Source organism: Diaporthe amygdali, assembly GCF_026229845.1.
Source record: "Diaporthe amygdali strain CAA958 chromosome Unknown NODE_4_length_2575358_cov_65_588622, whole genome shotgun sequence".
NCBI lineage: Eukaryota > Fungi > Ascomycota > Sordariomycetes > Diaporthales > Diaporthaceae > Diaporthe > Diaporthe amygdali.
The window spans coordinates 624,856-652,602 of record NW_026517024.1 but is presented as its reverse complement, the minus strand read 5'-3'; the positions used below and the strand labels follow the sequence as shown (position 1 = coordinate 652,602).

The window sequence follows — 27,747 nt, the reverse complement described above, 5'->3', positions numbered from 1 at the left end:
TCTGGGGTTGACTGGGATGTCAGGGCCTGCCAGGGCCTGCCCAGTTCAGGGCCATGCCGAGTTGGGTCAGAGGCCACCGGGGCAAGGATCCTCGCCGGCGCGGATTCAGGGGGGAAAGCCACCTGCGCGACTTACAGACCTGCAGACTTGCGGGCTTGCAGGCTTGGTGATGGCGGCCGCTGATCCTTCCCCAGTCCCCTTGGCCTCATTGGGATTCATTGGGTTCATCCGGGCGCCTTACCATCTCATCCTCATTTGCCATCTCTTGCCAGCTCACACCACCAAGGCAGCCAGCGCAGCCAGAGGGGCGGCCCCAGTGCCGCGAGCAGGCTGGCAGGGCGAGCCTCATCCCCCCCCGCCAGCTATTACAGTACTGTCGTGCTGGCGGACCGGCAGGACTGGTTTGCCCGTCTGTTCGTATACAGTAACACTAGATCTGATGACTGCGCCTCTCTCCTGTCTCGACTGCGTGCCACACGTTGGCGGATTGGCCAGATTTGCCAGATTGGCTCGATTGGGCACACTGGCACACCACACTACAGGCCGTGCCGTGAGGCTGTGTGCCTGCACTTGACTATAAACATAAGGTTTCGACGTGCCGAGAACAGTCCTTTTTGGCCACGGCTCGCCTGGCGGTTGACGGCCTACTCCGAGCCAGCCTTCTGAGACTCTGTGTCGCGGGGCCCGAGGAATTCAGCGGCTCGTCATTGTCGCAGCCGACCTCGTCATTCCATGCCAATCTTGCAGCGCGCTGGCGGTGCTACGAGAGGTAGGACGTTCCAAGCTCCCCCAGCCTTTCGCTGCTTTCGCGGCCAGGCAGCTAGGCATCTTGGTCATCGATCGCGTATCAGTGGCAAGACGTAGCGGCGCGCCCTCCTTGGCCGCGGAGAGCTGAGATGTCTGTGTCCTGTGGGTCTCTGCGCGCCGCTCCATCACCTCTAGTCACGACCCACCTAATAGTCCATAGCACTTGTCACTTGTCACACTTAGCACAGCTGTGGTGCACAACGTCTCCTGTCATGTTGCCCTGCCAATCGATCACAGTCATAGCACTGATCCTGTCAATTTCTCCTACGCCTTGCGCTCAGTCCCTAGTACAACTAGGCATCCCGTCTCTCGTTATGCATCGGTCACGGGTTTGACAGTCAGTGTGCCGACAGAGTTGGAGACTCGCGAGCTTAAAACCGGGGAAAAAAGTCAAACTGGTCGAGGCTTTCATTTTCAGCAACTTGGTCCGATGCCTAGCAGTACCCAAATTTCCGGGCCCCCAGATGGGCGTCAGACCGCCAAGCTTTGCATGACCCAGTTATTTCGGTCCCTATCAGGAATGAAGAGCCTGTACCTGCATCACAGAGGACACGGTCCCTGCAGCATGTACCCTTAGCGGTGGCGTGCTAATAGGCCGTTGTTCCCTTCTTCATCAGAAACTTGATCTGCAGACGGTGATCGCCTGGGAATCTTGCATGGCGGTAGTCTAGATCACCGAAATGTGACTACCATATTATTACAGTAGCACGCGAACGCAAACGTTACGACGGCGGCCTCTGGCCTGGCAACCTGGCTCGAGCCTGGCACGCCTGGCTGTGTTTTCGGATTATTATTTTTTTGTTTGATCTGGTACAGCCCATGTCGATGTTGCCTTCCTCACTCAAGGGCCGGGCCTCCCGAACGGAGGCGACCTAAAGCCCGGTAGCCGAGCGTCGAACGATTCGAATGATTGTGCATTCCCTATTCTACACTGGGAATCATTCACGCACGACTCGCCATCTACAGGCCAGCGAGTACACCGTCCCTCGGCAAGGCGTTTGTAAGGTCCATCGGAGATGATTTTGTTGAATGATGAGTTAATGCCGCGCTCCGCAGTGGCCCGTATTACCGATACGACATAGCGGTACGGGTATGCTTCAAGGATCAGGCCGGGTGAAAGCGAGTATGAGAGGCGGGTGGTCCACTCTTGGTAATTGGCAAGTCTCTTGCATTCTCCGCCGGCCGAAACGAACCAGTCGCCATCTGGATTGCCAACAGCAAGGCGGCTTCTGCGTCCGATGCTCGATCTGCTCTTAGACGCGCACTGCCGCCGGCTTGAGCCGCCCGATCAACGTCGATCAATGACCGCCCTCCCACCTGATTGTGTCCCGGCGAGGGGAGGACTTGGTGTTAGCGATACCAAGCCTTGCCGGTTCTTGGAGCAGCTGTTGTGGACACTTGACGGAGCCATTCGTCACCTTGCACTTCTGATCAAGTGCACCTTATAGCAGCCATATGTGGTGCCTCAGGGCAGAACACACTCGACCACACCTCGCCTCACCCCCTCGGTCTCTTCTCTCACCATATTGACGACAGCCTCAAGGCTGCGCATCTTGTCCACAAAATCGTCGAGAGAACCGCCAACCCCGAAGTAGAGTCTCTTTGCAGCAATCACGGCCATAGCTTGGCGACTTGGCTCGGCTCCACGCTCTCTGCGTAAAATTGTGAGCAATGTATCAGTGAAAGAGCTCAGAGCAAACGGAGAATAGATGGTCTCCGCGCCCATAATGAGAGTTTGTGTGGCGCCGCCACCGCCCGAGCCGCTCGGCAGTGATGCAGAGCTGCTGTAGATCAACTCGACGAGTTCGGGCGACCAGCCCCCTGATACGAACGACACATTGATACTGGACGTGGTGAGAAAGCTCTTGAAAGAGTCGATCACCTGTTCCGTGATTTCCAGCTCTCCCTCAACGGATGACAAGGCGTCCTGGATGAGCTGGTCGTGGTATCGCTGATGTAAAGCCCACGCGAGGAGTAAATTGGGCATCGTGACAAGCTGTAGGACGCTGGGATTGTAGTCGGCAAGTGTGAGGATCAGGGAGATTTGATCCTCCTGTGAACCCTTAGACGTCTGAGCCCTACTGAACAAGGCCCACTGGAAGAGTGCCAGAGACGGCAACGCAGTGCCGCATCCCAGCTGTCAATGGCGAGGCAAAGTCAGTGAGCCTCTCGATTGGCGGACGGTACGAGAACAGTTTCTTTTTGCTCACTCACCTCGATGACATGGAAAGGTGCCGAGGCCAGGGAGCTGGGGACGTCTTTGGCTGCGAGGACTTTGACGAGGTCAACACTGCTCTCCCAGCTCTTGAATCCCCCCTCGTAGATGCCGGTCTTGACGTCGTGGGCTCCTAGGCCTGGCTCCAGCTCATCGCCTTCAGCATCCTCCTCTGCCATCAGCTGGACCCTGACATCCCAAAGCTCTCTCCGTGGAATCCGGATCGAACCCTTGCCGTCCAAGTCCACGTCCAAAAGACTGTATGCTATCTTGGACGGCAGCTTTGACAACATTTGCCCCAGGTCATGGTGCACTGGAGGGAGCTGAGGTTTTCCTTGCACGGGAAATGCGCTAGAGGTTGAGGCAGCAGGTGCTGGCGCTGAGGGAGTGTTCTGCTGCGCAGAAACATCCTCGTCTATGTCATCACCGGAGAAGGAGAAGGAGAAAGACATGGGTGATGAGAGGTGAGGTATCGATTTCTGAGTGTGATTCGCGTCCTCCACAGGCGGTGTTGGTGAGCCTAGAAACTCATCAGCTTGCGATTGGCACGATTCGGAAAAAAACCCGAGGTCGTTTTTTACGGCAGAGAAAAGAACCACCGTATGGGTGGGTGGGTCCCCCGGCTCCAGCTCCAGCTGCCCGGAGCCGAATGCTTCACAGGCGGTCCGGCGCTGTGGTGAGCGCGCCCGTTGACGAGTCGCATCGAGGCATCGCCTGCCATGGCCTGCAGGAGGAACAAGGGCTTCAATTGGCCCCAATTGGCCCAACCCCGTCTACATCCGATTCCAAGGGTCTTGAATGCGAGCGCCGCTGACGCTCATCACGCCCAACGTTTGCCTCCAGGTCGCCTCCAGGGTCGCCTCATGCGCCTCATGCACCCTGCAAGCTCATGCGCCTCCTGCTTTCAGCTTTTGACGATGAGACACCGCAGCTGAACATGCAAAGATGTCAGTCAGAACTGCCCAACGTGCACCGTGCGTGCAGGCGAAGGGAGTGGCTGCCAGTGGCTGCTCGTCCGAGACACGCAGCCGTTCCTTCACATGCACCTCACATCGCATCGCATCGCACTGCCCGCCCCCACGAGCTGGAGGTCCGGCAGACCACATGACTGCCCAGGCGCGAGAGCTCAGGCAAAAGCCTCGTCGCCCTAGCAGTCGACCCAGATACCGCACCTAAGCCGCATGCCGCAGGCCAGCAGCCGGGCTCGGTGAAACCCACAATGTGGAAGCTCTGTTGCTATCATCCTGGCCCGCCTGGATTATTGCCCCCTCCCTGTCCCATTCGCTACTCACCGCCGTCGCGGCCAGGTCGGAAGAGGCTGAGCCTTGTGATAGGACAATTTACGATCGATGTCGCTTCCGCCCAGGCGGGACTTGTCCACGCCCAACATCCACTCAAGCATCCGCCTCTAAGATCGCTTGATGCACCCACATCAGCGGGTACACCTTGCCAGCTGCATGGTTGTGTGATATGTTTGTACAGACTACCATGCCTATGGGAAGTGGGCGTTTTACCGATATCCCGGTTCAATCGCCTCCATTTACTAACAGCCATGCCGCTCAACTCTGGCTCCGAGCATGCGAGCTCCTCCTTCCGACCATCCTGCCGCATTACTAGCCCAGGAGGATGGCTTCCTCCTGCTGTTGAACCTGGTGAATCCCGGCATCCTGCCCACCTCGGATGAGTCTCAATCATGGAGCTACCCAGGAGCTGCTCGACGCCGTCGGCCAGGCTGCATAATTCTAGGCGGGAAGCATCCCGGGCCTCATGATGAGCAGGTACGTGCTGGGCAGACCAGCACATCGGGCTCGGCGGGAACTGATGGTCGATGGCTATCTACCTACCCTCCGTAAATCAGCCAACAGAGCTCAGTTCCTTCCTTCTTATGTTCCATTTTGTGGCCAGTTGGCAGGGACCGACCCTTAGCTTGCAGGCGATAAACTTCTCACATTAGAACTATACGGGACTCCACTCCTGCGTGTCAAGCGACCAAAAGAGGTAGGATTTGCCATGTGAGGGAGGAACGTCGAAGTCTTCGCTGTCCCGAGCTGTTTGTCGCTCGTTTTCGCTTGTCCAATTTGCCCGTCTCGTTGACAAACCCATATATCATTGGGTTGTGTGAGTGGAGAGGATCGGAACTTAAAGAGCCTCAAGTGTGACTTAAGTGAATGCACTCCTCATCACAGAAAGGATCACGCCTTGATAGAAGCAGTTACGTATCTGCCTTCGATCCTGCGCGTTCGGCACTTCGATAAATACTTGGTTCCTCGATCGATACTGGTGCTCAGGCTGCTTGGAGAGACAGTCCTACTTCTTTGCAAACCTGCGCCGAGAAGTTGTATTGTTCCGTGTCTTCACCAAGTTTCAGAACAGCTTGACACTTCCAGAATGAACGGCCACGCACACACAAACGGTAACGGGACGCACCCGGTGTATACCGTCAGGGATCAGCCCCTCGGCACTCCGAAGCCCATCCGGATCGTTTGCATCGGCGCCGGTGTCAGCGGCATCAACCTTCTTCGTACTCTGCGACTCAACATCACCGACTATGAGGTCCAGATATACGAGAAGAACAAGCAAGTGGGCGGGACTTGGTTCGAGAACCGCTATCCCGGCTGCAGATGTGACATCCCCAGTCACTGCTACCAATACTCATGGCGGCCAAACAAAGAGTGGAGTAACTTTTTCGCACCAGCAAAGGAAATCAATGATTACTTGTGTCAAGTATGCAAGGAAGAAAATATGATGGGCTTGATCAAGTTACAACACCAGGTCAACGCTGCATGGTGGGATGAGCCCAGGAGTGTTTGGCGTCTGAAGGTCTTGGACTTGCAGACAGGAGACGAGTTCGATGACGAGGCAAATTTCCTTATCAACGCGGCTGGGATCTTGAAGTGAGCAATACATCCTACCCTGGACGTACACCAGATGAGTGTGCAAGTACTGATATCAAGCAGCAACTGGAAATGGCCCGACGTACAGGGGCTCCACGACTTCGAAGGGGAACTGATACACACTGCCTCATGGCCAGAAGAGTACGACCTCACCAACAAGACTGTTGCCGTGATTGGTAATGGTGCATCCGGAATACAATTAATACCAGCGATCCAGCCAGGTGAGTTGTCAGAACACAGCCTCCTCGGAACCGCATCTTCTGATGGTGTGCATAGATGTCAAGAAGATGTACCATGTTGTTCGCACGCCAACGTATATCCCGCCGCCATGGCGACAAGGGCAGGTCATGATGGGTGGCGGCCAGATGCTGAAGGAGATAAGTCTCGATGCGAAAGAGAACTTCGTTCCTGAGCAAATCCAGAGGTTCGAGGATGATTCAGACTTCTACAAGCGTTTTGTGAAAGGCATCGAGAAAGACACCAGCGGCAACTTTAGAGTGGTAAGACACGCACACACTCCCGGCATGTACCGAGATACACGAAGGATGCTGACTATACCTCCTTCTAGATGATGAAAGACGGCCCCATACAAGCATTTGCCAGCGCCAAGATCAGGGAGTACATGACGATGATGCTGGGCGGCGACGAGAGTCTGTGCAAGGCATTGATACCGGACTTCCCTCTCGGAACGCGAAGGATGACGCCTGCACCTGGTTACCTCGAGGCCCTGCGCAAAGACAATGTGGAGGTCGTGAAGGGTGACATCGGAAGATTCGTGGCGGACGGTATCGAGATGAGCTCCGGAGAGGTTTTGAAAGTCGACATAATAATTTGCGCGACTGGCTTCGATCTCTCATTCCGGCCACGGTTCCCTCTGGTAGGCCGCAAGGGCAATCTCCAGGACGTATGGGGCAAGGAGACGCCCAGGGCCTACATGTCCTGCGCTGTGGCTGGGATGCCGAATTATTTTAGTGAGTCTAAGAACTCGCAAATTCATACGACTCACCCAATGTTTGCAGTTGACTAACGAACTTGCCACCACAGCATTTCTCGGCCCCAACGCTCCCATCGGCCACGGATCCGTCTTTACCCTGAGCGAGCACATCGCCAAGTACATCGTTCGCATCTTGAAGAAGTGCCAGACGGAGCACATCCGCGCCATAGCGCCAACCCAGGACGCCGTCGACGACTTCAACGAGCACATTGAGCAGTTCATGCCGCGCACGGCATGGGGAGCCCCTGGAAGGTCGTGGTTCAAGGCGGGCAAGGAGGATGGGCCTGTGGTCGCGCTGCACCCGGGGAGTCGGGTGCACTTCTTCCACATGATGGAGACCTTCAGGGGAGAAGACTTCGAGTACATATATGACTGCGAGAACGGCATTGGTAAGGGGAAGCAGAACCGCTTCGCGTATCTGGGAAATGGGTTCTCGGTGAGGGAGCTGGATCAAGAGTTTGACTCCACATGGTATCTGGACGAGTCGGCTATCATTTGAGGTCGGCTCTATCTTCAGTGCGGACGAGGTCTCTTTGGCTCCGGCGTTGGGATGGTGCGGCTGCGTTGCTTTCCTTACCGTCAACATGGCTTCGAGGGATGGTCTGTTAGTCCGTTAATATTTGGAGGCCAGGTCACGGCCATTTCATGAATAATCTCAAGTGTGCGAACAGAGACACATTGGCCCCAACTTCCTGCCACCATCCTCACAATCATACTGCGTGCGTGCCAATTGGCAGGTAAATGTTCGTTTGTGTCACTTGGTACAATATGTGGTACATGGCATTTCAATCTCGCTTCATGGAGCTGAGCTGCCCGGCTCTCCTTCCTCGCGGCTTTTCTTTATCGCCTGCATCAGCTCGTAGAGCTGCCCTATTTGTTGATCTGCGGCGGCCAGGTCAGCATGTTATCAAGTCTCGGGGCCGAGTCAACTTCTGGAATTCACGCACCACTCATCTTCTCAACCTTGCCTGGATCCAACTTCTCGCCGACCCAAGCATCGCCCTCTATTTTCTGGGCGTAAAGCTGCCACTCCGTCAAGAACCCAATCTACAAATGTGTCAGCGAAATTTCGAAACAATGTAATGGCTTGATTGAGCAAGGCATGGTCTGTATTACCAGATGTGCAGGGTTGTCAACGTTGCGGTGCGCCCTGAACTCTGCCTTGATGTACTCGTCGCCCAGCACCCGCATCTGCTTGGGCAGATGTTTCCGGTGCGCGCGGAAGAGGCGCCGGTAAAGTGGTATTGGCGGCAGCAGGGCGAGAGGCTCGGGCCTGAGGCCATTACCGCCGCGAGCGGAGGTTGCTGAGGCCAGGAGGCGCCTTGATGAGTTCATGACTTGTGGTGATTGGTGAGGGCCGGCTCTGCTCGTTTGGCCGAAGAGATGACTAACTCGCATTTGTTTCAAACAGGTATTCAAGTGGTGGAGCTTGTATGGTCAGCTCAATGTACGTTTATTTGAATCTTCTCACCAGTGCTGGGATTGAAGATGACGCCGAGTCGAAGCCATCGCAGAGTGATGTCCCCAATGCACTATACGGGGAATTGGTGGATCACCCAGGCCGGTACCTAACGTAGTGCTAGAGTTGTCATAGACCTTGCGTATTTTTGCCCCAAAGTTAGGCGCGCGATCCAGGATCCGTAACTCCACATTGGCGTAGTTTTCCCTGTAACGTACCATGTCCTTGGCTGTATCATACGGCCCGCTTTTCCACCCTCGACCGTTTCTCCCTACTCAGGTCTTCTAAGTTCTTGATCCCCACGGCCACTCCACTGTCCGCCCGGTTCATCATCATGTCGTTCAAGTGAACCGTGAAGCAATTCCCGAATTGATGAATATGTTGTGGCAGTGTCGCTTGTGTCTGCGCCAGCAAGGCACGGCGCTTTCCAGCGAGCAAGGGCGCCCCATTCGCTCGGAATCCTACGTCGAGCTGTGCCGCAACGGGCCGTAGCCAACAAACTCGGCATTCCGCATGCGATAGGCCTTCGAGGCAGCCCAACATGCATTGCAAGGCCCACAACCAATGGATCTATGCATACCGAGGTTGCAGTGGAACAACGGCATCGCTGGGTCTTCCAACCTTCCTGCCATAAGTGTCCCAGCCGGCCCCGTCTTGACCTCGCTCCCATGGCTTTACTCACCTCCCTTTCGAAGCTGAGGACCAGTCTTTGCAATGATGTACGAGCGTATCTTTATCATGAATTAGTGGCATTATTATTGCATAGCTGGCGATGTCAGTCTCGAGTGAGAATGAGCCCGTCAACCTGCTGGCACTGGATGGCGGCGGCATCAGGGGAGTTTCTGAGCTCGTCATACTTGATGAAGTGATGAAGACAGTGCAGCAAAAGGGGAACCTTGCTAGTCTTCCAAAGCCATGCGACTATTTCCACCTATTTGGGGGCACGAGCACTGGAGGGTCAGTAAATTTCCAACCTGTTTCCACAATTGCTGGTGAGTTGACGCACGAGACAAACGCAGCCTCGTAGCAATCATGCTCGGTCGCTTAGAAATGGGTACTCAAGAAGCGCTGGAAGCATACGATAATTTCGCCAGCGCGATCTTCTCCAAGAGGCGGCTTAGCATCACGGAAAAGTACAAGGCCAAGGCCCTCGAAAAAACGGTCAAGAAACTCGTGCGGGAGCAAGGGAAGGGCAGTGTTATGCGGAACCGGCGGCCAACCCAAGAAAAGGGTCATGCTTTCGTCTGCACCATGCCCGCGCAGCGACACAAGGAGACCGTCTGCCTCAGGACATATGATGTCGCAGGAGACAAGTACCCTAACTGTCTCATATATGAAGCAGCTCGGGCGACCACCGCGGCGACCACGTATTTCAAACCAATGGCCATCAAGGATGAGGAAGGCAAGGAAGAGAAGTTTGTGGATGCCGCCTTGGGAACTAATAACCCGATTTCGATCTTATGGGACGAGGCTGTCAGTCTTTTTGGCAAGAAGCGCAGGCTCGGCTGTGTCGTCAGCCTTGGCACGGGGTCTCGCAAAGTTGAAATGGCACCAGGAGGAGAGAAGCTCATTGAGAAGGCCAAGTTCCTCATCAGCGCGATCAAGGTGATGAAAGAGATCGGAACTGACTCGGAAAAGGATCATGAGAGATGGCAGACAAAATTTGAGGAATTTGACAATACTTATTTCCGTCTCAACGTTGACGGAGGTGCTCAGGGCATTGAGCTATCGGACTGGGAGAAGATAGGGGAACTAAAAGCAAGGACCAGGGAGTATTTGCAAAATTCCAAGGTCAAAAAATCGATTGATGACCTAGCTGAAGTCCTTCTGGGAAACAAGAATTCAGGTTTGAACCTTGCTCATGGCGGTAAGTGTGGACTCGCGACTTCGCCCTTGACAACTTTTTCACACCTTGTCAACTCTTTCTACCCATCTTGACGTGGTGAACCAAGATGATTTTGGCTGATTGATTCAATAGCCAGTCTCAGCAAAGAAACCACCATACCAGCAGAGCCAAGAGCTATTCGCAGGGGTAAATCTAGCAACATCTTCACAGGCCGAGAGACAATTTTGAAGAGGCTTGACAAGCACTTTGGACCTCGTGAGCCCGGGAATACATCAAGGCGGGAATTCCACCTCCGTGGCATGGGCGGCGTGGGTAAGACCCAAATCGCCTTGAAGTTCACGGAAAGACACGAATGGAGGTAATTGTATCGTCTCTTCCGTTTATAGCCGCAGTGCTGACTATTATAAGATTTCATATTATGTGGGTGGATGCCACCGACGCTGTCACTACGGAGCAAAGTTTTAAGCAGATAGCCACCGTCATACTTGGCCCAGAGGAGAGAAAGGACCCGGTGCAAGATGTCCTTACGTGGCTGCAGAAAAGTGACGAAGAGTGGTTGCTCGTGTTCGACAACGCCCCAGCCACTAGTCTCGCTAATTACTTGCCTGACGGAAACCACGGCAACGTCCTCTACACCAGCAGACAACACAATTTGGAGCCACGTCTTCGGCCAGAATGTGTTGCGTCTATTGAGACAATGGATACCCCAGAAGCCATACTCCTCTTGCTGCGATCCGCCCAGAAGCCTGTCGAAGATAGCGACAATCATGAATTGGCAAGGCCGATCGTCAATGCATTGGGCTTATTGCCTTTAGCTATTGACCAAGCTGGGGCCTACATACATATGGCGCCTTGTCCCCTAGAGGAGTACTTGGAAGTCTTCAACGAGCAAAAAGAGGTGCTTCTTCGCAGCCCACGCTTCAAGGGCAGCGATGAGAAGCGGCATGTCGCCGTCTACGCCACATTCAATATCTCTTACAGGGCTATCAAAGCCTTTGCTGACAAGAAGGAGGACCTTGCTAGGGCCAAGGACGCTCAAACTGCCCTCAAGCTCCTCAACCTGATCTGTTTCTATCATAACGAGGGTTTCATTGGCATCATTTTCGAACGGGCAGCCACAAACCGCTACCGAATGGGAAGAGTGGAACATTTCCCCTGGAAGGCTTGCGAAGTTGAACTTGAGGATCTAATCGAGACTTTTGAAACAGACATCACACCGGAGCATCCCGACGGGAGAGACTGGTTATGTGCCGACGTTGTCCACGGCCTTGGTTTCCTGAACGAATTCTCACTCCTCAAATTCGACATCTCTGTGGATTACGTCAATATGCACATCCTCGTGCATGACTGGGCGAGAGACCGAATGGATAGCAAAGAGAAGTCCGACTGGGGGGTTGCGGCTAAGAGCTTGATCATGGACTCCATCACAATCAAGGGTGACGTTCGAAGCCTTCAATACCGCCGCGATATAGTGCCACATATGGAAGCCTGCCTAAAGCGCGTCAACGCTGAGCATGATGATCTTGCTCTAGAGAGTGAATACCTGATCACAGCGGCGAAGGTCTTCCAGCAAGTTTTCAACTTGGATGCCGCAGAGGCCATGTTGGAAAAGGCAATAGAGTATAGGAAAATTTATTTCGGCCTGCTTCATCCCAGCCCCTTCAAAGCCATGTCTGCGCTTGCGCGTCTGTACGCCGATCGTACGAACTATCCAAAAGCGGTGGAGTTGTACTTGGAGGTCATAGACAGACGTACACTTTATCTGAAGGAGCTGAAGTGGCAAGCTTTCCAGGAAGCACATGCGACTACTGCGGACGAAGAGGCGCACCACAAGGCCGTATTTGACGCTTACGACCCTCTCGACGATCAACAGCTCCGGAGCCTTAAATCTGCGTTGGCGTCCGTCCTCGTCACAGTGGATAATATGTCAGCAGCCGCGGATCTTTTCGTGGAATTAATGAGATGGAACGAGGCAAAACATGGCAGCGGGAGCGAGCAGGCGCGCAAGTTCCGAAACTTTGCCGAAAGAGCTCGAGTCGCCCAAGACCCCCGGAACGGCGGCGATAGCAAGGACATGACCATCCAAGGGGCACAAGAGAACCTTGAAAATACGAAGACTGAGTTGGGAGAATTCCACCCCTCAACGATGCGCGCAAAAAAGCACCTAGCTAGAGCGCTGATAAGAGCAGGCGCATTGACGGAGGCACAAAAGCTCTTGTGGAACGTGTGCCAATGGAGCGAGGACCTCTACGGCAAGGACTCTTCGCAGCATGCTGACGCGGTGCTCGAGATGGCTCATTTGCTATGGCTACAGAATCGATTGTATGATGCAGGGGACATGTACACTCTTGCAATGTACAATTACGGCATCAAGCTCGGAAAACACCACCCGAAGACCCTCGGAAGCATGCAACACCTGGCAGTGTGCTTCGCTGGCAGGGCTGAGTTTACAAGGGCTGCCGAAATAATCGAAGATTGCCTGGGTGGATGCAAGGTCGTCTTGGGCGCTGACCATAGCCTGACGCTCTTCTGTGCCCATGCCTCAAATCAATTTCGCTATTACGAAAAAACAGTCCCAGAATACGTCAGGGCCGATGTTTACAACAGCGCAGTTGAGGCCAACAGAGATGCCTGGGGAGACCTGGCGCCGCAATGGATGCAAGAATGGAAGCCTGTTTCCACAGAGACGATGATGCGTGAATGTCTTGAGCGCGGAGAAACTCTTCAAAAATACAAATTGGAGGAAGTCGATGTTGAAGGTTATCCTTTCTTTCAGCTGACACCCGTTGAAGAGCACGTGGGACTGCAGGCGATGGAAATTACACTGCAATGACAGAATCGAGCTGGTGCACGAGAGGCTTTACTGGGCCTCCACTTATTATTCTTGTTCGCTTTCAAGTGACTGACGTATTAGATGCTTTGGCAATTGTGTTCATTTCTTGTGCTTCCCGACCAATGTCGAGGTTGTTATCCTTGCAAAACGATTATGTCTCTAGAGCATCAAGAACCCAGTTTGACTGCACAACGCTCACCTTCTTCGCGTAATTCTTTGTTGTGAACACGTGCTCGAGGAACATGATAGCTTCCTTCTTTTGACCATGCAAAACGCTGGAGGGGTGTATTGCCACCACATGTTTTCCCTGTGTCGTGACGTAGCTGGCATCTGGCGCAAGAACTGCTGTTTTCACGGAGAAGCCCTTCAAGAAACACTTCAACATCAACTCAGCACGATCCGGAGACATAGGATTGAAGGGCTGAGGGTCTGGCTCTGGTGTCTCCAACAGCATCTTCTCCTTGAGACAGAGGCCTCGGAGCTGCTTCCGAACGTTTAATGCCTGCCGCATAACCTTCACATTAATCTTCCTGCGCTGGCACCACTCGGCTCGGTCTGCATTCTCTGCAGTGTACTGCTGAATGGTTGTCAAGTACGTGAGGAGATCGCCTTCCCTGCGATAGACCTCCTTCCGATATTCTTCAACGTTCTCTCGCTCTTCCTCGGAGCGAAGCTGGTGGAATATATCCTCTCCAGCCGTAAGACATGAAATGACGTCGATTGCTTCCAAAAGGCAGTCGTATTTCGGGTCTGCTGCTGCAAGAAGCACTCTCGCATAAGGAGCTGTCACTGGAAAAGACGCCATCTTTGTACCCATCTCGGTAATCGATCCGTCATCATCAATGGCTCCTAAGATGTGCAAATGAAGCAAAGCCTTGTCAAATGCTTCGTCGTCCGGTGTATCCATGAGGGGGAAATTGTAGATATCAGTGATTCCTCTGGATTTCATTGTCAAGACGGCACCCAGAGCATCGACCCTTAAAATTTCTGGCAAGTCCGCATCTTTGAGTGACTGGAAACCCTCTTGCGTATAAAGTCTGTAGCACTTTCCTGCAGCCTCTCTCCCTGCTCGGCCAGCTCGCTGAATGGCAGATGATTTTGAGATGGGTTTTGCCAAGAGGGATTCCATTCCTAACCGGACACGAAACTCTTTTACCTTGGCCTTTCCAGTGTCGACAACATAGCGAACACCTGGCACTGTGACTGATGTTTCAGCAATATTGGTGGCTAGAACCACCTTTCTCACAATCCTGCCTTTGACGGGTTGAAAAGCCCTCTGTTGTGCTTCAATGGACATCTGGCCGAAAAGTGGTACAGGAACAAGTTTTGGAACGGTGGGATCCAATGTCTTTGCGTAGTCCTCGATGATCTTCTGAGCAGTTTCGATTTGCTCCTGGCCTATGAGGAAGGCAAGGATATCACCAGGACACGGTTGCTCTGAGTGAATCTTGAAAATAGTCTTCAAAAGAGCGTCTTGGACGTCAGGGACCGGCTTTGGTGTATGTATCAAGTCGACAGGATGCAGGCGACCTGGGATATCCAGAACAGCTGGCTCCAGAGTTCCTGTGCCATTCTCAACCGTGAAAAAAGACTGGACGGATTCCACGTTGGCGGTGGCACTCATCACCACAACCTTTAATGGGACACCCCCACGGCCATTCTTGTCCCCGGAAACAATTTGTTTGAGAAAGCCAGAAAGCAAGTCGACATCCACGCTTCTCTCGTGGATTTCGTCAACGATGACGGCGCTGTACTGTCGAAGGTGAGGGTCACGAAGCAGCTCTTGCAAGAGCATACCCTCAGTGAGGAACTTAATCTTCGTTCCTCGTGGCACATTGTGGTCAAACCGCACTGAATAACCGACCAAGCCCTCACGAACAACGCCTGCTTGGCGGAGTGGCGTGCCCGCTTCGCTTGAGACTCTGTGGGCCAGTGTTGTTGCAGCTACCCGCCGTGGTTGAGTGATGGCAATGACACCCCCGACGGACGCATCGGTCACTCTGTTGTTTTCCGAGCGTACCTTGACCGTCTTTTTTCGACACCAGTCTTCCGTAAAGAGAAACTGCGGGACTTGAGTACTTTTTCCAGAGCCTGTTTCCGCCGCGACGATAAGCACGTCATTAGTTCTGAGGCCATGTCGAATCTCGTCCCTATGCTTCCAAATCGGCAGCTTTTCCCGCTGCCGCAGAAGCTCCCTATCTCCCGGCTCCCTGTTGGCTCTTTTCTGGCTGTTCTTTTTCACATCCTGTTGAGCCTGCTTCTTGACAGGTTCTTGCTGTGACCTCTGCTCGGCGGGATCATCATGTACAGTCTTGGTGTCTTTTGGCTTGCTGGGAGCGAAGTAACCCTCTAATGAAATTTTCTTCTCACCGATCCTGATGAAATTGCCAGAGTCTGATGTTTTCCGTCGTTTGGTCATGGTGATCTTGCAGCGGAAAAAGAAGGATTAAGCCGTCCAGCAAATATGTGATGGTTCAGGTTGTCGTCGTTTTGCCAGGGCCCCGTAGAGAATTTATGAGCAGGTGGATGGTGACCGAACAGAGGGTGTTGTAATTGGTGCAGAATTCATAGGGAATTTAGCGTATGGATGGCCTGTGCTTTTCACTCTCACTTTCAGCCTCGTCGGGGTTCTTGTTCCCTTTTGGCTTAACCCTGGATATTGACTTTACAGAACCGCCTCTCCCCATCGATCCACTGGGCAAGACCGCATGCCAGCGCTATTTTACAAAAAGCATTCAAGCCCCATTTGCGCGCTCGCTTCCTATCTCCTGCCTGGATACTGAATAGCGTGCCTCAGTAACCGTGAGTGTACAACGTTTTCTCTCACTGAATGTCAGCAGCTGTTCTGCGGCTGTTCAACGAAACTACGTACAATAAGATGTGCTATCAGTTTCGACTTAACTATTAAGAATACCCCAGTACCCTGAATTTAGCCACAGAGGAACACTTTGGACACGAAAAAGCCTCATGGAGTCTAGAGTCCGGAAGCGACTCGCTCGCACAAGATTACAAGCCGACATGAAGCATGAAGCCCCTGAGACAAGCTTTTCTATGCTGAAGCAGAAGTAATTGCGACACATTCTTATTTGACGACTTCGATTTACCGTCCGGTCTACCCTGCGCATACAATCCTTCTCACAATTTCCTCCGCACATCAAAAACGTAATCAGGATGCCAATGAGGAAGCCCTGAACGTCTACACGAGGTCGCGAACCGACAGAGCCGGACCAAACAAAATGCCAGGGTCCCGAGTGAGGGTTCTGCAAAGTATACGCAACATTGTGCTGATGCCTGGTTTTTGCTGTGCTTAGCGGATGCGGTTCAACTTCTCGCGATTCATCCGGACCTGTATAATTGCAGGTTAGTAAAAGGAAAACCACACGATACCAAGGCGGAAGACTGCAAAGAGGCTGTGTTAAGTGTCCGATACGCCTTCGTTTGCGATATCGAATGTTTCGAAGCCAAGCAGGTAGACCTCGCAAAAGAATTTGCGGGTGAGAGGTGGCTTACACGATCGTCCACTGCATCGATCTGTGATTCCATGTTAACGATGTGACCAAATGGTCAGGGCTGGTGGTAACCAAACTCACCTTCCCTCCAAGCCTGTCCAGACGGCCATTCTGCGTCGTGAGATTTGTTCCCATGCCGATAGCAGCGCCTTTGAGCCTGCGCGTCATGTCCATCAACTCATCTACACCTTCATCGATTTGTGTTTCGTCGTCCTCGTCTTCCCTACGTCGCGCAGCTTCTACCTCATCTACCTCCTCGTCGTCGTCATGAAATAGAAACTTGCTTCTCTCGGCCCCACCGCGCTTCGCTCCAAGCGACCCTGGTTTGTTGCCAGAAAGGTCATTGAACGTCGTCTCCATCTGTTGTTCGGATCGATAGGCGTCTCTCGCTGTGTCCTCGCGGATTTCTTTATCCTTCTGGTATTGCGCAAGAGTGGCAGCGTCTCTCTTATTCAGAGTCTTTTTCGAGGGCCCCATCATGCCGGAAAACATGCTGCTATTGATCTTGTTGAGTTCCCTAATATGATTTCAGTCAGTTGCTCATGGCCAGCATCAGTGGTGGGGCAGGTCTCCCTCCGTGAGGCTTCATGGACAAGAAATAGGTTCAAAATGTAGCTTGGTGGTGGGATGACGAGGTAAATGAAGAATTCAACTTACTTGGTCTTGGCTTCCGATTCGCGACTCATCACCAGCGCCGTATCCACGTTTCGCTCCCTTTTCAATTTTTGTCAGTGGGTGTCACCAATGTGACGGATCTCTTAACCACAAAGGAGAGCTGCAAGTCCTTACGCTCTTTGGAGCCGGTTGTCCTGCTCTGCTATACGAGCCGATGAGGATGCTGCAAGAGCGAGTGCTTGCCGCCCAGCAGCTAGCGATCGATTGACGGATTCCACGCCAGCCTTTCTGACGGCTCTTGTCTCTTCGTTAATGAGTCGAGCTTCTTCCCTATCCCTCTCCTCCTCTGTACTGTGTCAGTAACATAGACCTTGCCGTCTGAGCATGCGGTCGTCCATACCAGTCATCTCCCGTGGAGCACCATAGCCCCCGTATTCATCGTCTGCTGCTGGCCCCTGTCCTTGCGCCTGAGGCATAGGGTTGTATCGATCTTGAGCATTGCCAAGTAAGGTATTCTTCGAGGGGTCGTTATCGTACCGGCTCGGGCGAGATTGAAAAGCAGGAGGTCCGTTCGCTCCATTCGCTTCATTCGCTCCCTGCTGTGGAGGCACGTATCGACCGGCAGCACCACCGAACAGTTCATTGTTCTCCGCGCCGTCGCCAAGACCGCCGTACCCACCGGGGCGCCTCTGGTTGGGACTGAAGGCCGAAGCATTGTCGTTGTCGTACCGGTTCGATCCGTACCCATTCTGGTTGCCGTACTTCTCATCTCCGAATCGGTTGCTGTCGCTTGCCACCGAAGGGCTCTGGTAGGGCGGAGGTGCAGTGCTAGAAGCGAACGAGTTCATGCGCGGGTTCGATGGAAGACCACCAGGCACGCCAGGCGCACGACCCTGAGCGATGTCGGCTCGAGCCTGCTGTAACGCGGTTGGTGGAGCGGCGTAGGGGTTCTCGTCGACCGCTTCCTTCTTCTTCTTGCTGAAGAGACCCATGCTGAGCTGTATTGGCGGTTAATTTGCGAGTCTTGGAACAGAGGTACACCGATTGTGCTATATGGAATGGCAGGATGAAAGAGTGAGAGAAAGAGTGAGGGCACAAGTGCTGCCGATCTTTAGGAGCGTCCTTTATTCTGATGTAGGACGTGAAAAGGGGACGGAAGGGTGTTGAGACTGCGGCGTGTTTCGAGAGCGTTGACAGGGATAAATAGGAACAGGTAGCAGGTGGGGATCACAGCGGCCTGAAGTGGGAGGGTTTCAATGCTCCCAAGATGCTAAAACAGTCGTCAGGCACGGGGAGTGGGACGGGTTTGTGCAAGAGAAGTGGACGCCTGCAATTAGCTTGCGGCCGTCTGGCACCACTGGCTGGCACTGGCCGCTCATCTCATCGTTCTAGCGGCCTTGAGAACCCGCCTGGCCGTAAGCTGCCGTCCATGCAGATCCAGGACCCCGACCGCCCCCTCGTAACAAGATTGCCACATGCCGGGGTGTGCGTACGTGGTAGGCTACCCCATAGCACTCGACCAGCATTGTACTTGAACCACAGCCCCCATCGAGGACCTGATCTGACGGACGAACACGACAGGCATGATGGCATTGGGACAGCCAGCCGCTGGCCGGCAGGATCGGGCCTCTGCCCTCCCTCTACGGGATGGGGGAATGGCAAGCTGGGAGCCCCTTTCCTCGGATCATCAAAGCGGGCTGGCGGGATCACAAATGGACTCGAGAAACCAAAAAGTGGGTTGCCATGTCAGGCATGTCTGGGGGATAGGTACTGTATCAGTCTCACCTTCTCGAAGGCCCTGCCAAGAGCACCTTTCGCTTTCTGCTTCCCACCTTTGCGGGGGCCATTTTTATTAAGGCGGAACGGCAGGCATGACTTGTTGTCTGCACCTGCACCTGCATCTCCAGCACCTGTCTCCGATTCAGCATCTGCAGGTTTAGCCGCGGCAATTGCGCCTTTTCGCTGCTTCTCAGCATCTGTGTCCGTGGTCTTTCTGGTGCCGGCGCCATGTTTCGTAGATGATGCAGCGTTGGGCCCAGCAGGGACCAGACGCTCGACGGTATCAGGGCGAGCATCAGCACCAGCACCAGGCTCAGGTGGCTGTAAATGTGGCTGTGGCCGTGGTGGACGTGGCCTGTCTATCGTGTCGGCCTGCACTTCGAGTTCTTTCTCGCCTCCAGGGTCCTGGTCGTCGCTGTCGCTCGTGTCTTGCTGATCGGCCGTTGCCTCGTCTAGTGCCGTGCTTAACTGCGTAGCTTGCCCCGGTCGTACATCCTGGTCGACTTTCTCGTCTCCGATCGTAGGCAGTGCCCGGGAGTCCACCGTCGTGGAATGTGAGATGCCATGTGCTGCCATGGTCGGCAACGCGAGGGTTGGAATTCTCGCAGTAGATTTGATGCTTATGGGGTCTTCGTTTGTCGCGCTGCTCGTTTGCGAGGCGGAGCGGCGTGACTCTTCGTCGCTTTCTCTGCCTTACCCGTAGTGAGTAACAGGCCTGCCTGGCAGTTGGTTTTAAGCTGCCCGCCAACCCTGCTGCAATCAAAGGAAGGGGAACTAACGCCACCTTTCCCAACTACACTTCACACACCTTTATCTTCACTTTGATAAACTCTCTGGACCAAGACCACTCAACAGGGGCCTGGAACTGCAAGGAAACCAAGCGAGACTGAAATCCACTCCAATTCAATTGATCGCTAGATTGCAAACATGCAGTGCTAAACAGCGCAACGCTGCAGACGGTCTTGAATCTTCAAGATTGTACCGCAACAGTAGCTCCAACCTCTCGAAAAGAGCAAGCTACGAGTCAACCCACCACACTCTCTCTGCGAAAGCAGTCAATACTAGGTCAAGATGTTACCTCAAATACCGAAGAGCTGTCCTCCTTGCATAAAGCTTCTGAGAACTATACGAAAATCCACCGCATATTGAGTCTTGTGGATCGTCGATACACCCGACCAACGATCGCATCACTGTCATCCAGACTCAGTACAACCCCTTTATCCTGACAAGCCGAGCCTCTAGACGACTGCACTCACCAAAGTGTCCGGCTGCCAGATTCAGGAGATTGAAACTTGACCACGGAGTGGCCTACCTTGGCTGAGTTGGATGCGCGAGTGTGGGATAGCTACGTGTTCCCAAGACCACCCGTTGCTGCTGCAGTTCACACCGCTATACCTGCCTATCCACCCGGCGCTGTCTTTCACCCGGCGCATCTGTTCTGGTACTTAGATAGCTGGGTCAAGTTGGTCTCCCTTGATAATGTCAGTGTTTACGTTTGAGACGGAGCCCACGAGGGTCTCGTCCCCGTGGTTACGTCCAGCCGGGAACCCGGAGGAAAGTGTCACGAAATTAGAGGCCGAGCCACAGGAGGGAGCAATAGAGTACAAACTTCATTTGCTCCTACGACCCAGACGGCCGTATGAGACGATCACATCCGGGACAGCTTCGGGGTCCCAGCGTCCTGGACGGGATGAGCCTCATTCGGTTACAGACTTATCCAACAGCAACCTCCCTAATGTAGGTCGTCTGGCCATCAGTCCGTCTCCGACAGATAGCACACGGCGGAAACTTTCCTCTGAGCCCAACACTACAAACAGCGAATCGCGCAAATTGCGTCTCTACCATCTCACAACTCAGCTATTATGGAGGCTTCAGCAATCGATGAGGTACAATCCGCTAGGCACGACCGACTCGTTGATACCCAAACTCCCTGATGACAGCGTTGATCTGGCTGGGGCGGTACGGCTTGGAAACTTGTGGCAAGGCCTGGAGGAGTCCAAAGGAGCACTGTACGAGATAGGAGTCTCAGATGATGGCACGCTGGTCGGACTGCCCGACGACGAGATGGAGGAGAGTCTCTTGACTCTTCGAGTAATGGCAGCGAGTCTTGGGTGTGTCGTGGAAGTGACTCGGCGGCAGTGTGTTGGGAGGTGTGAGTGGACCGAGAGATCTCTGTCGAAGGAAGGTGATACTGCTCCGCAACCGGTCACTCATCACGAGAAGCTTTATGTGGTTGAGGCGTTTGTGAAACCATATCAGGGCATTGAGGATCAAGTATCGGACACCGTGGACCGAACAACCTCTGTTTCGCCAGGGAAATTAGCCGATGTGGAAGCCAATTCGACAACAGAGCAGCTTCGAGTCACACTTACGGGTCCTACTGACGGTGGCAAGTCTACGCTCCTCGGTACGCTTTGCACAGGGATTTTCGACAATGGCTCAGGCAGAAGCCGGACCTTTTTGTTACGGCATCGTCATGAACTCACGTCGGGAATGACTACCTCGGTCTCTCAAATGTTGATTGGCTACAAGAACAGTGGCCATGACGAAAATCTCATCTACAGTTTCTCAGACCGCAATATTGACTCCTGGGAAGGCATACACGACTTGTCGCGAGACGGCAGGCTGGTCTTCGTGTCCGATTCTGCTGGTCATCTTCGATTTCGAAGGACAATCTTGCGGGGCCTTGTTGGGTGGGCACCCCACTGGACGATACTGTGCTTGGCCGCCACTGATGGTGAGGCTAAGGGCAAATCTACGCCGACGTCCTCACAGGATGAGGCAGACTCTCCAATGGGTGAAGTGAACCAGACAAAGGCGTACCTGGATCTATGTCTCAAACTCCGCATGCCTCTCGTCATTATCATCACGAAGCTCGATGTTGCTACCACCATAAGCCTTCGCGCAACGCTGACGAAAGTCTTGGCTGCGATTAAAAGTGCTGGGAGGATACCGAAGCTTCTAATCAAGCAAAGAATACAGTCTGATCCCACGAGGGTTCCTGCGGTAGACGAAGATGACATACAGCCTCTAATAAACAGCATGAAGAGCAGTGGCAACCTGCTCGACTTCGTCCCGATTGTGTCGACAAGTGCTGTGAAAGGCGAAGGAATTGGCCTACTCCACGCACTGCTCCAGAATCTGCCAATACCGCCAACGCCAACCGCTCGAGACTACATCGGTCTAGCTCTGAATCCTGAGCAGCCAGATTCTGTCTTTCACATCGAGGACAAATTCAGCCTTTCTGCCTTGTACGGGAATGCTGTGAAGGATGACGAAGAAGCTGAACATGGGACGGTTGTTGCGGGATATCTCCGCTTCGGCCACCTTGCTGTAGGCGACCGAGTGCTGGTAGGGCCTTTCCCACCAGAGGACGACTCGAGTACTATCACTCCCGAAGACCGGGCGTCGCCTGGCGGAGAAGGACTATCCGTCTCGCACCACTCGTCCTCAGAGCTCAGCCGGCTCGCGATGCGGAATGCTGTTCCGGCCTCTGCCATCAAGGGTGAATGGTACAATGCCCAAATCGCCACCATCCGCAACTTGCGTCTCCCAGTGCGCGTGTTGGAACCTGGCCAGGCAGGCACCATTGGTATAGTCTTTGATATGCCTCACGAGGACCTCTCTGACAGTATCTTTGAGCGTCTACCGCGGCCGCTGCCTAAGATACGGAAAGGGATGGTGCTAGCGATGCCCAGCAAACACATGGTGGAGACGGGCCTGACACTGCAGGCAGCAAGCGGCGTCACTGCCGTCTTCGAGGATGCTTCCGCGGACGAGCTGATAGTGGGGAGTACGGTCAAGGTCTACATCGCCAGTGTTCGCGCCTCGGCCAGAATCGTACGCGTGTCTCCGACGTGGACGTACCCTGATACAAGTGGTAGTGGAGCGGAAGAAGACGACGACGACGTATTCGTCATCAGCGACGAGAAGGACTCGGCCAGGCAACAGGATAATGGAAAGCTGGTATACGAGGTGCAGCTTGAGCTCCTCTCGCAGAGGGAGTGGGTCGAGATGGGCTCACAGGTTGTGATCTTGGAGGGAGGCAGCAGGGACAAGTCCGGCCTTGAGGGATTCGTTGGCAAGGTAATAGAGATAGCGGAGTAGTACATAGACAATAGCGTTGTTTGATTTGTTGTTAAGTTAGCCTTGGTATAGAGAGCTTACCACTTTTTCTTCTCATCAACACTCTATCTTTCATCATTATGTCTGCCTTGTCACTGCCGTAGGCCGCTCCTTAGATTGCCGTCTGCCTAATTGCCTGAATTTGACGATGACACAGCCTTCAAGCATGCTTCCCATGGTCTCTGCCTGTATGACTGTGCTCCGACTGTACCATTGCGTGTCCCGCTGATTCTTGGTCTATAGTTGTGAACGGAACGGTCCTCCAAATCCGATTTGTTCCCGTGGCCGGAAAGCAGAATATAAGAAAGCTGATCGATGGTGCATCTAGCTTTTCAAAGAAATAAGCTGCGCATGTCACTGTACTGGAGATATGATTTTCCTTGATGAAACTAGCGATTAGTAATCACATATTGTATTTGTATACACTGCGGATGGTCATGGCAGGAGACCATATCATAAGCTCCATTCTGTATCAAGACACGATGGCATTGACAAAGTGGACGTGGTCCTCGTGAATAGACAAGCTGACCGGGCACTTCTTTGGACTCGTTGAGCACATTCATCTGCCTTCTACGAGGCTGACCCATACAACAGGTATGACATCCGTCATTATCGGCATGCCTACGATGCCTTCGTGCCATGACGCCATCCGATCAATTTTTGAGTGCGCCTGTATCATCCTCATCGCCCTCCCCTCCATACGGCTTTCCTAAGCCCTCACCAACCCGTAGAACAGTGTCCACGTCAGAACAAACCCAGCCAGTCCTCCAGATAGCCCACTAGTCCATAATTCCAGCTGTCCGCGAAAGTAACGGCTCGTATCAAAGGCAGGCTTCCCTGCAGACAAGGAGGCCGGGGCGACGCGGATGGCGTAGAAGAGCAGGGCTGTCAGGAGGGTGAAGCCGATGTAGAACAGGAAGCCGCCATAAGACTCGAGACCGAGGATGCCGGCTGCGACACCGAAGAGGGAGGCTGTCAAGGATTGGAGGTTGGCGAGGGCCTGGGGGTGGATTCGCTTGATTAGCTGACGATAACCTGACGATGGGGACAGGGCGTGGTGTCTCAAACCTTGGTGTTGTGCATAACAGACTCCTGCACAATGGGGGAGATTTGCAGCTCCTTTTCCGACGGCATCTTGGGCTGCGGTCGGGAATCAAGATTGCTGTGATGAAGCTTGGGGCATCTCTCCTGTGCGTCTGAGGTTGCTCACCAACTGGGGCAGTGCTGGTTCGAGCGCGGAATGCCAATGCTGTCGTCGATCTGGAAGCTTTGGGAGCTTCTTCCCGCCTTCCCAAACGGATCTACCTGGGTACCAAGCCTGCCGCTAGGCCTCAGCGGGAATCCCTGCGGCTTTCCCGTTTCATGCCGCCCTGAACCCAGCCGCTGGCAGGTGTTTCTCGCCCCAAAAATGGCACCTGACGGCCCCGAACTGCGGCCCCAGCTTCTTAACCGCAGACCGAGATGAGCACTGGGCCAATCCACCGGGGCCCATCTACTTGGCAGCACAGCACCAGAGGGCAGCCAGCGGTCACTGAGCACTCGTTAACATCGCTTGCAATCCGAGTGTCCACTCTCGACAGGGACAGTTGGACCCCTAGCTCGTTCCTGTCGACTCATTTTACTTTGATGAACACCCCTGGCACCGCCCAAGCGAGAGAGGGAGCGGTGGGCATACGAGGCTCGTCAAGTGTCCTTCTTCCCTTTTGATTGCACATGCCTTCCTTTGGTTCTTCCCTCTCTCTACTGCACTGATGTGAGATAGCGATTGGCAATTGCATTCATTTGCAGACAAAGTTGGTACCGCGCAGATCCAGATCTCCAGCCAAAAAACCCATACTGGATACTGGCACTGACTCTGGCACTGACACCTTCGTTACTCCGTACAATACACACCGATATTCCGATCCCACCAATCCTACGCACTTAGTCCACTGTACGCCACCGCCTTCGACTCCAAGGCAGTGCTTAGTGCCTGTTCTTCTGTTTCGTTTCGTTTCGAGGATTCCTTTGTTGGATTTGGGCCCGAAATACCGACCGACCCCTTTCAGCAGCCTCGGGAGTCCGTGAACTCCTCCGTTGGGATCATTTGCCTTTTTGTGCACATGTAACCGCATGGCTGGTGCAACAAGTGCCGCAGCCCGTTACCCTCGATTTAGATCTCTTTCATGGAGACGGTAATTTACGACGAGACTCCTCTCGCCGAGTACCTCAAGGGTCAGTCCACGACCTGTGCTTGCCCTTTTCCTTCCAACGACCGTACTCCTACTCTTCTTATCAAATGATTCAACATCAACATGCGGCCCCTCACGCTGACCGGATTTCTCACAACAATAGACGAGGGCGAGGAACAGCAACGTGACTGGGCGCAACAGGAACCAGACGTTATCATAGACACACCACCGCCGAGCCCGCCAAGTCCCTCGTTCGCGCCCACGGGCAGGCCTTTGGTTAAGGCGCGCTTCCGCAGCAAGATACCCGACGCGCTCAACATCAAGCTTCCCACGCCCAAGAAGCGCCTAAGCTCTTTGCAAGATGGAGCGGTAAGAAAGTCCTCGCGCGACTACTGTCATCTTTGGCTGATCAACGAGACATGCAGACCGCAGTCGCTACCAAGCTAGACCGAGCAGACAATTCCAAATTCCTGGAAAAGTTCCGCTATACGATCGTTGCCTCCCAGTTATTAAGTGGTCACTCGATATTAGGGCAGCATGGCCAAGCGCAGAGCTCCAAGATCCACCTCGGAAGCGGCCAAGACCCGAACATTCCCACGCAAACTGGCCTGCTCCTCACGGCTGTCGGGGCACTTGGGCTCGCCTGGTTCATCAGCTGGCTATATGGCGGAGGATACACGCACCTGTCGAAGAGGAGAGTGGTGGTATTTGTGGTAGTGTTTGCCGTTGCTGGTGTCGCGTCACAGGCATACATAAGGCAACAATGGCTCAAATATGTCAGGGAGCAGGCATTGGCAGAGATCACAACCTTCGTGTCAAGTGCGCAGGACTTCGACAGCGCATCGAGCGCCGCAGTGGCACTAGTCCAGGAGGTGGAGCTTGTCTCACGCGGATATCGCCTCAGCGCACCACTGCCACCCATCAGCCGAATCGAGGACCGCAGTCAGACTCGGAGATGCGTTAGACTCAGGAAAGCATTGAGGAAGAGCTTCGGAGGGATCATTCCCAAGTATGAGCAGGCTTCCTCGGTGATCAAAGGGTTCTCTGAACAACTGGATCTGGAACGGTACTACGACATCTACGACATTAGCGACCTTGACATGTCGGATGCTTTGCAGGGCTATTCGGAGAGCGAATTCGAGGACATGGAGTCCCTGCGAACCCTAAAGATCGTGGCATCACGGTTCCACGTGTTGCGAAAGATGTTTCTCTGTGCACTCCTCTCGATGGAGGCGAAGGGCGACGACTCCGATTTCTTGCGATGGACCACCGTTGTTGAATCCCTCCGGACACTGAATGAGGCCACGACTGCGTCTTATAAGCGGCTAGGAGAGATCCTTGGCGAGGAACAGTCATTCCAGGCCCCGGTCTCGCTCGCAGACAAGGGCCCGCTCTCACCCGGACGCGAGAGATGGCGCTCACAACTAAGCAAGCTGAACTCTCTCACAACGGGTATTCGTGGGCTACAGGCCAAGATGACACTGCTGCGGGAGGAGTCCGACCGGGCCCTAAACACTGCTTCGGACTTGTCAGAGCTGGGACCGAGCCTGATGGCACAATACGAGTCGATTGGTCAAGATCTGAAGATGCTCCAACAGGCATGGGAAGACGGCAGGGCCGCTGTGGCATCGGGTATCGACCGCAACGAGAAACGTCTGTCGTCTATCAGTGGAATGCTCTCCCCAGCCATTTCCTTGGGCGGACTGACCACTGTTGAAGAAAGCGGTGGCAGTGTCTCGGACGCGCTGAAGGCACTCACGGGAGAATCGCCTGACAGTCCTGACGCGGGCAGTAATTCCGGAGAAAGCGAAGAGATATTCGAGGCTGTTGCCGGTCCGCCACAGCGACCCAGGAGTATGCTGACGAGAAGTGAGAGAATAGCGAAGATGAGAGAGGAACGTGAGAAGAGGGCGGAGACGAAGGAGAAGTTCGACGCGAATCGCGGGATGCTCAAAGAGCTCGAGATGGTTATCAACCTCCGCCCGAACAAGAACAGGAGGCAAACGCTGCCACCGAATCCGAGCCGTGTCGTCTCCCTCTGAGCGACTACCTCTACGGGCCATATCCCGTGCCGCTCCTTTGATGACTAATGTTTGCTTGTTTTGGTTTTTTGGTTTACTTGCTCCATGCTATTGCATCCATGGGCTATCGGCGTTTCATCCGGCGGCGGTGGTGTGACGGCGGTACACAGTCCTTTAAGGATACCTATTTTTCTCATCTTTTACCACTTTTCTTATGTCCAAAAAATGCATACAGAGGCGATATCCAAGCGACCTGTACAGTACCACATAGATCTTGAGGGGCGACGGAACTCAGGGGTCATACGGCGTCGAGGATATGTTTTGTTTGAATCCAAGGGTCCTTCTGGACACGGAAAATAGTCGATAATGTTTGGTCACTGTACAGTAGGAATATATTGACTGAAATTACAAGCCAACAATAAATCAACAAGAATTTATCAAAATGACTACAGGAACAGTATCGCATGGGATTCCGCCCA

General features: G+C 53.7%; 9 protein-coding genes across 9 annotated transcripts; 4 read left to right on the top strand and 5 right to left on the bottom strand.

The window, feature by feature from the left end:
- Window positions 1–2,105: 2,105 nt before the first annotated feature.
- Window positions 2,106–3,474, bottom strand: J7T55_008385 (uncharacterized protein; the record flags this gene model as incomplete). The annotated part of the gene is made up of 3 exons (XM_053138697.1): window positions 2,106–2,234; window positions 2,330–2,944; window positions 3,022–3,474. 3 exons carry the CDS (start codon window positions 3,472–3,474, stop codon window positions 2,106–2,108), a joined length of 1,197 nt encoding a protein of 398 aa, XP_052997661.1.
- Window positions 3,475–5,410: 1,936 nt separating this feature from the next.
- Window positions 5,411–7,409, top strand: J7T55_008384 (phenylacetone monooxygenase; the record flags this gene model as incomplete). The annotated part of the gene is made up of 5 exons (XM_053138696.1): window positions 5,411–5,916; window positions 5,980–6,137; window positions 6,193–6,416; window positions 6,485–6,887; window positions 6,961–7,409. The coding sequence occupies 5 exons, from the start codon at window positions 5,411–5,413 to the stop codon at window positions 7,407–7,409; spliced, it is 1,740 nt and encodes a 579-aa protein (XP_052997660.1).
- Window positions 7,410–7,706: 297 nt separating this feature from the next.
- Window positions 7,707–8,245, bottom strand: J7T55_008383 (ACN9 family protein; the record flags this gene model as incomplete). The annotated part of the gene is made up of 3 exons (XM_053138694.1): window positions 7,707–7,792; window positions 7,858–7,957; window positions 8,027–8,245. 3 exons carry the CDS (start codon window positions 8,243–8,245, stop codon window positions 7,707–7,709), a joined length of 405 nt encoding a protein of 134 aa, XP_052997659.1.
- A 792-nt stretch (window positions 8,246–9,037) lies between these two features.
- J7T55_008382 (uncharacterized protein) lies at window positions 9,038–13,048 on the top strand (the record flags this gene model as incomplete). Its single annotated transcript, XM_053138693.1, has 5 exons — window positions 9,038–9,088; window positions 9,136–9,326; window positions 9,389–10,236; window positions 10,348–10,527; window positions 10,710–13,048. 5 exons carry the CDS (start codon window positions 9,038–9,040, stop codon window positions 13,046–13,048), a joined length of 3,609 nt encoding a protein of 1,202 aa, XP_052997658.1.
- A 151-nt stretch (window positions 13,049–13,199) lies between these two features.
- J7T55_008381 (tp-dependent rna helicase) lies at window positions 13,200–15,467 on the bottom strand (the record flags this gene model as incomplete). The annotated part of the gene is made up of 1 exon (XM_053138692.1): window positions 13,200–15,467. The coding sequence occupies one exon, from the start codon at window positions 15,465–15,467 to the stop codon at window positions 13,200–13,202; it is 2,268 nt and encodes a 755-aa protein (XP_052997657.1).
- Window positions 15,468–16,355: 888 nt separating this feature from the next.
- J7T55_008380 (plasma membrane snare protein) lies at window positions 16,356–19,527 on the bottom strand (the record flags this gene model as incomplete). Its single annotated transcript, XM_053138691.1, has 7 exons — window positions 16,356–16,394; window positions 16,559–16,579; window positions 16,639–17,074; window positions 17,215–17,271; window positions 17,347–17,518; window positions 17,573–18,170; window positions 18,958–19,527. 7 exons carry the CDS (start codon window positions 19,525–19,527, stop codon window positions 16,356–16,358), a joined length of 1,893 nt encoding a protein of 630 aa, XP_052997656.1.
- Window positions 19,528–20,430: 903 nt separating this feature from the next.
- On the top strand, window positions 20,431–23,058 carry J7T55_008379 (uncharacterized protein; the record flags this gene model as incomplete). Its single annotated transcript, XM_053138690.1, has 1 exon — window positions 20,431–23,058. One exon carries the CDS (start codon window positions 20,431–20,433, stop codon window positions 23,056–23,058), a length of 2,628 nt encoding a protein of 875 aa, XP_052997655.1.
- Window positions 23,059–23,785: 727 nt separating this feature from the next.
- Window positions 23,786–24,210, bottom strand: J7T55_008378 (uncharacterized protein; the record flags this gene model as incomplete). Its single annotated transcript, XM_053138689.1, has 2 exons — window positions 23,786–24,076; window positions 24,145–24,210. The coding sequence occupies 2 exons, from the start codon at window positions 24,208–24,210 to the stop codon at window positions 23,786–23,788; spliced, it is 357 nt and encodes a 118-aa protein (XP_052997654.1).
- Window positions 24,211–25,241: 1,031 nt separating this feature from the next.
- Window positions 25,242–27,289, top strand: J7T55_008377 (proliferating cell nuclear antigen; the record flags this gene model as incomplete). The annotated part of the gene is made up of 3 exons (XM_053138688.1): window positions 25,242–25,290; window positions 25,411–25,616; window positions 25,673–27,289. The coding sequence occupies 3 exons, from the start codon at window positions 25,242–25,244 to the stop codon at window positions 27,287–27,289; spliced, it is 1,872 nt and encodes a 623-aa protein (XP_052997653.1).
- Between the last annotated feature and the right edge of the window lie 458 nt (window positions 27,290–27,747).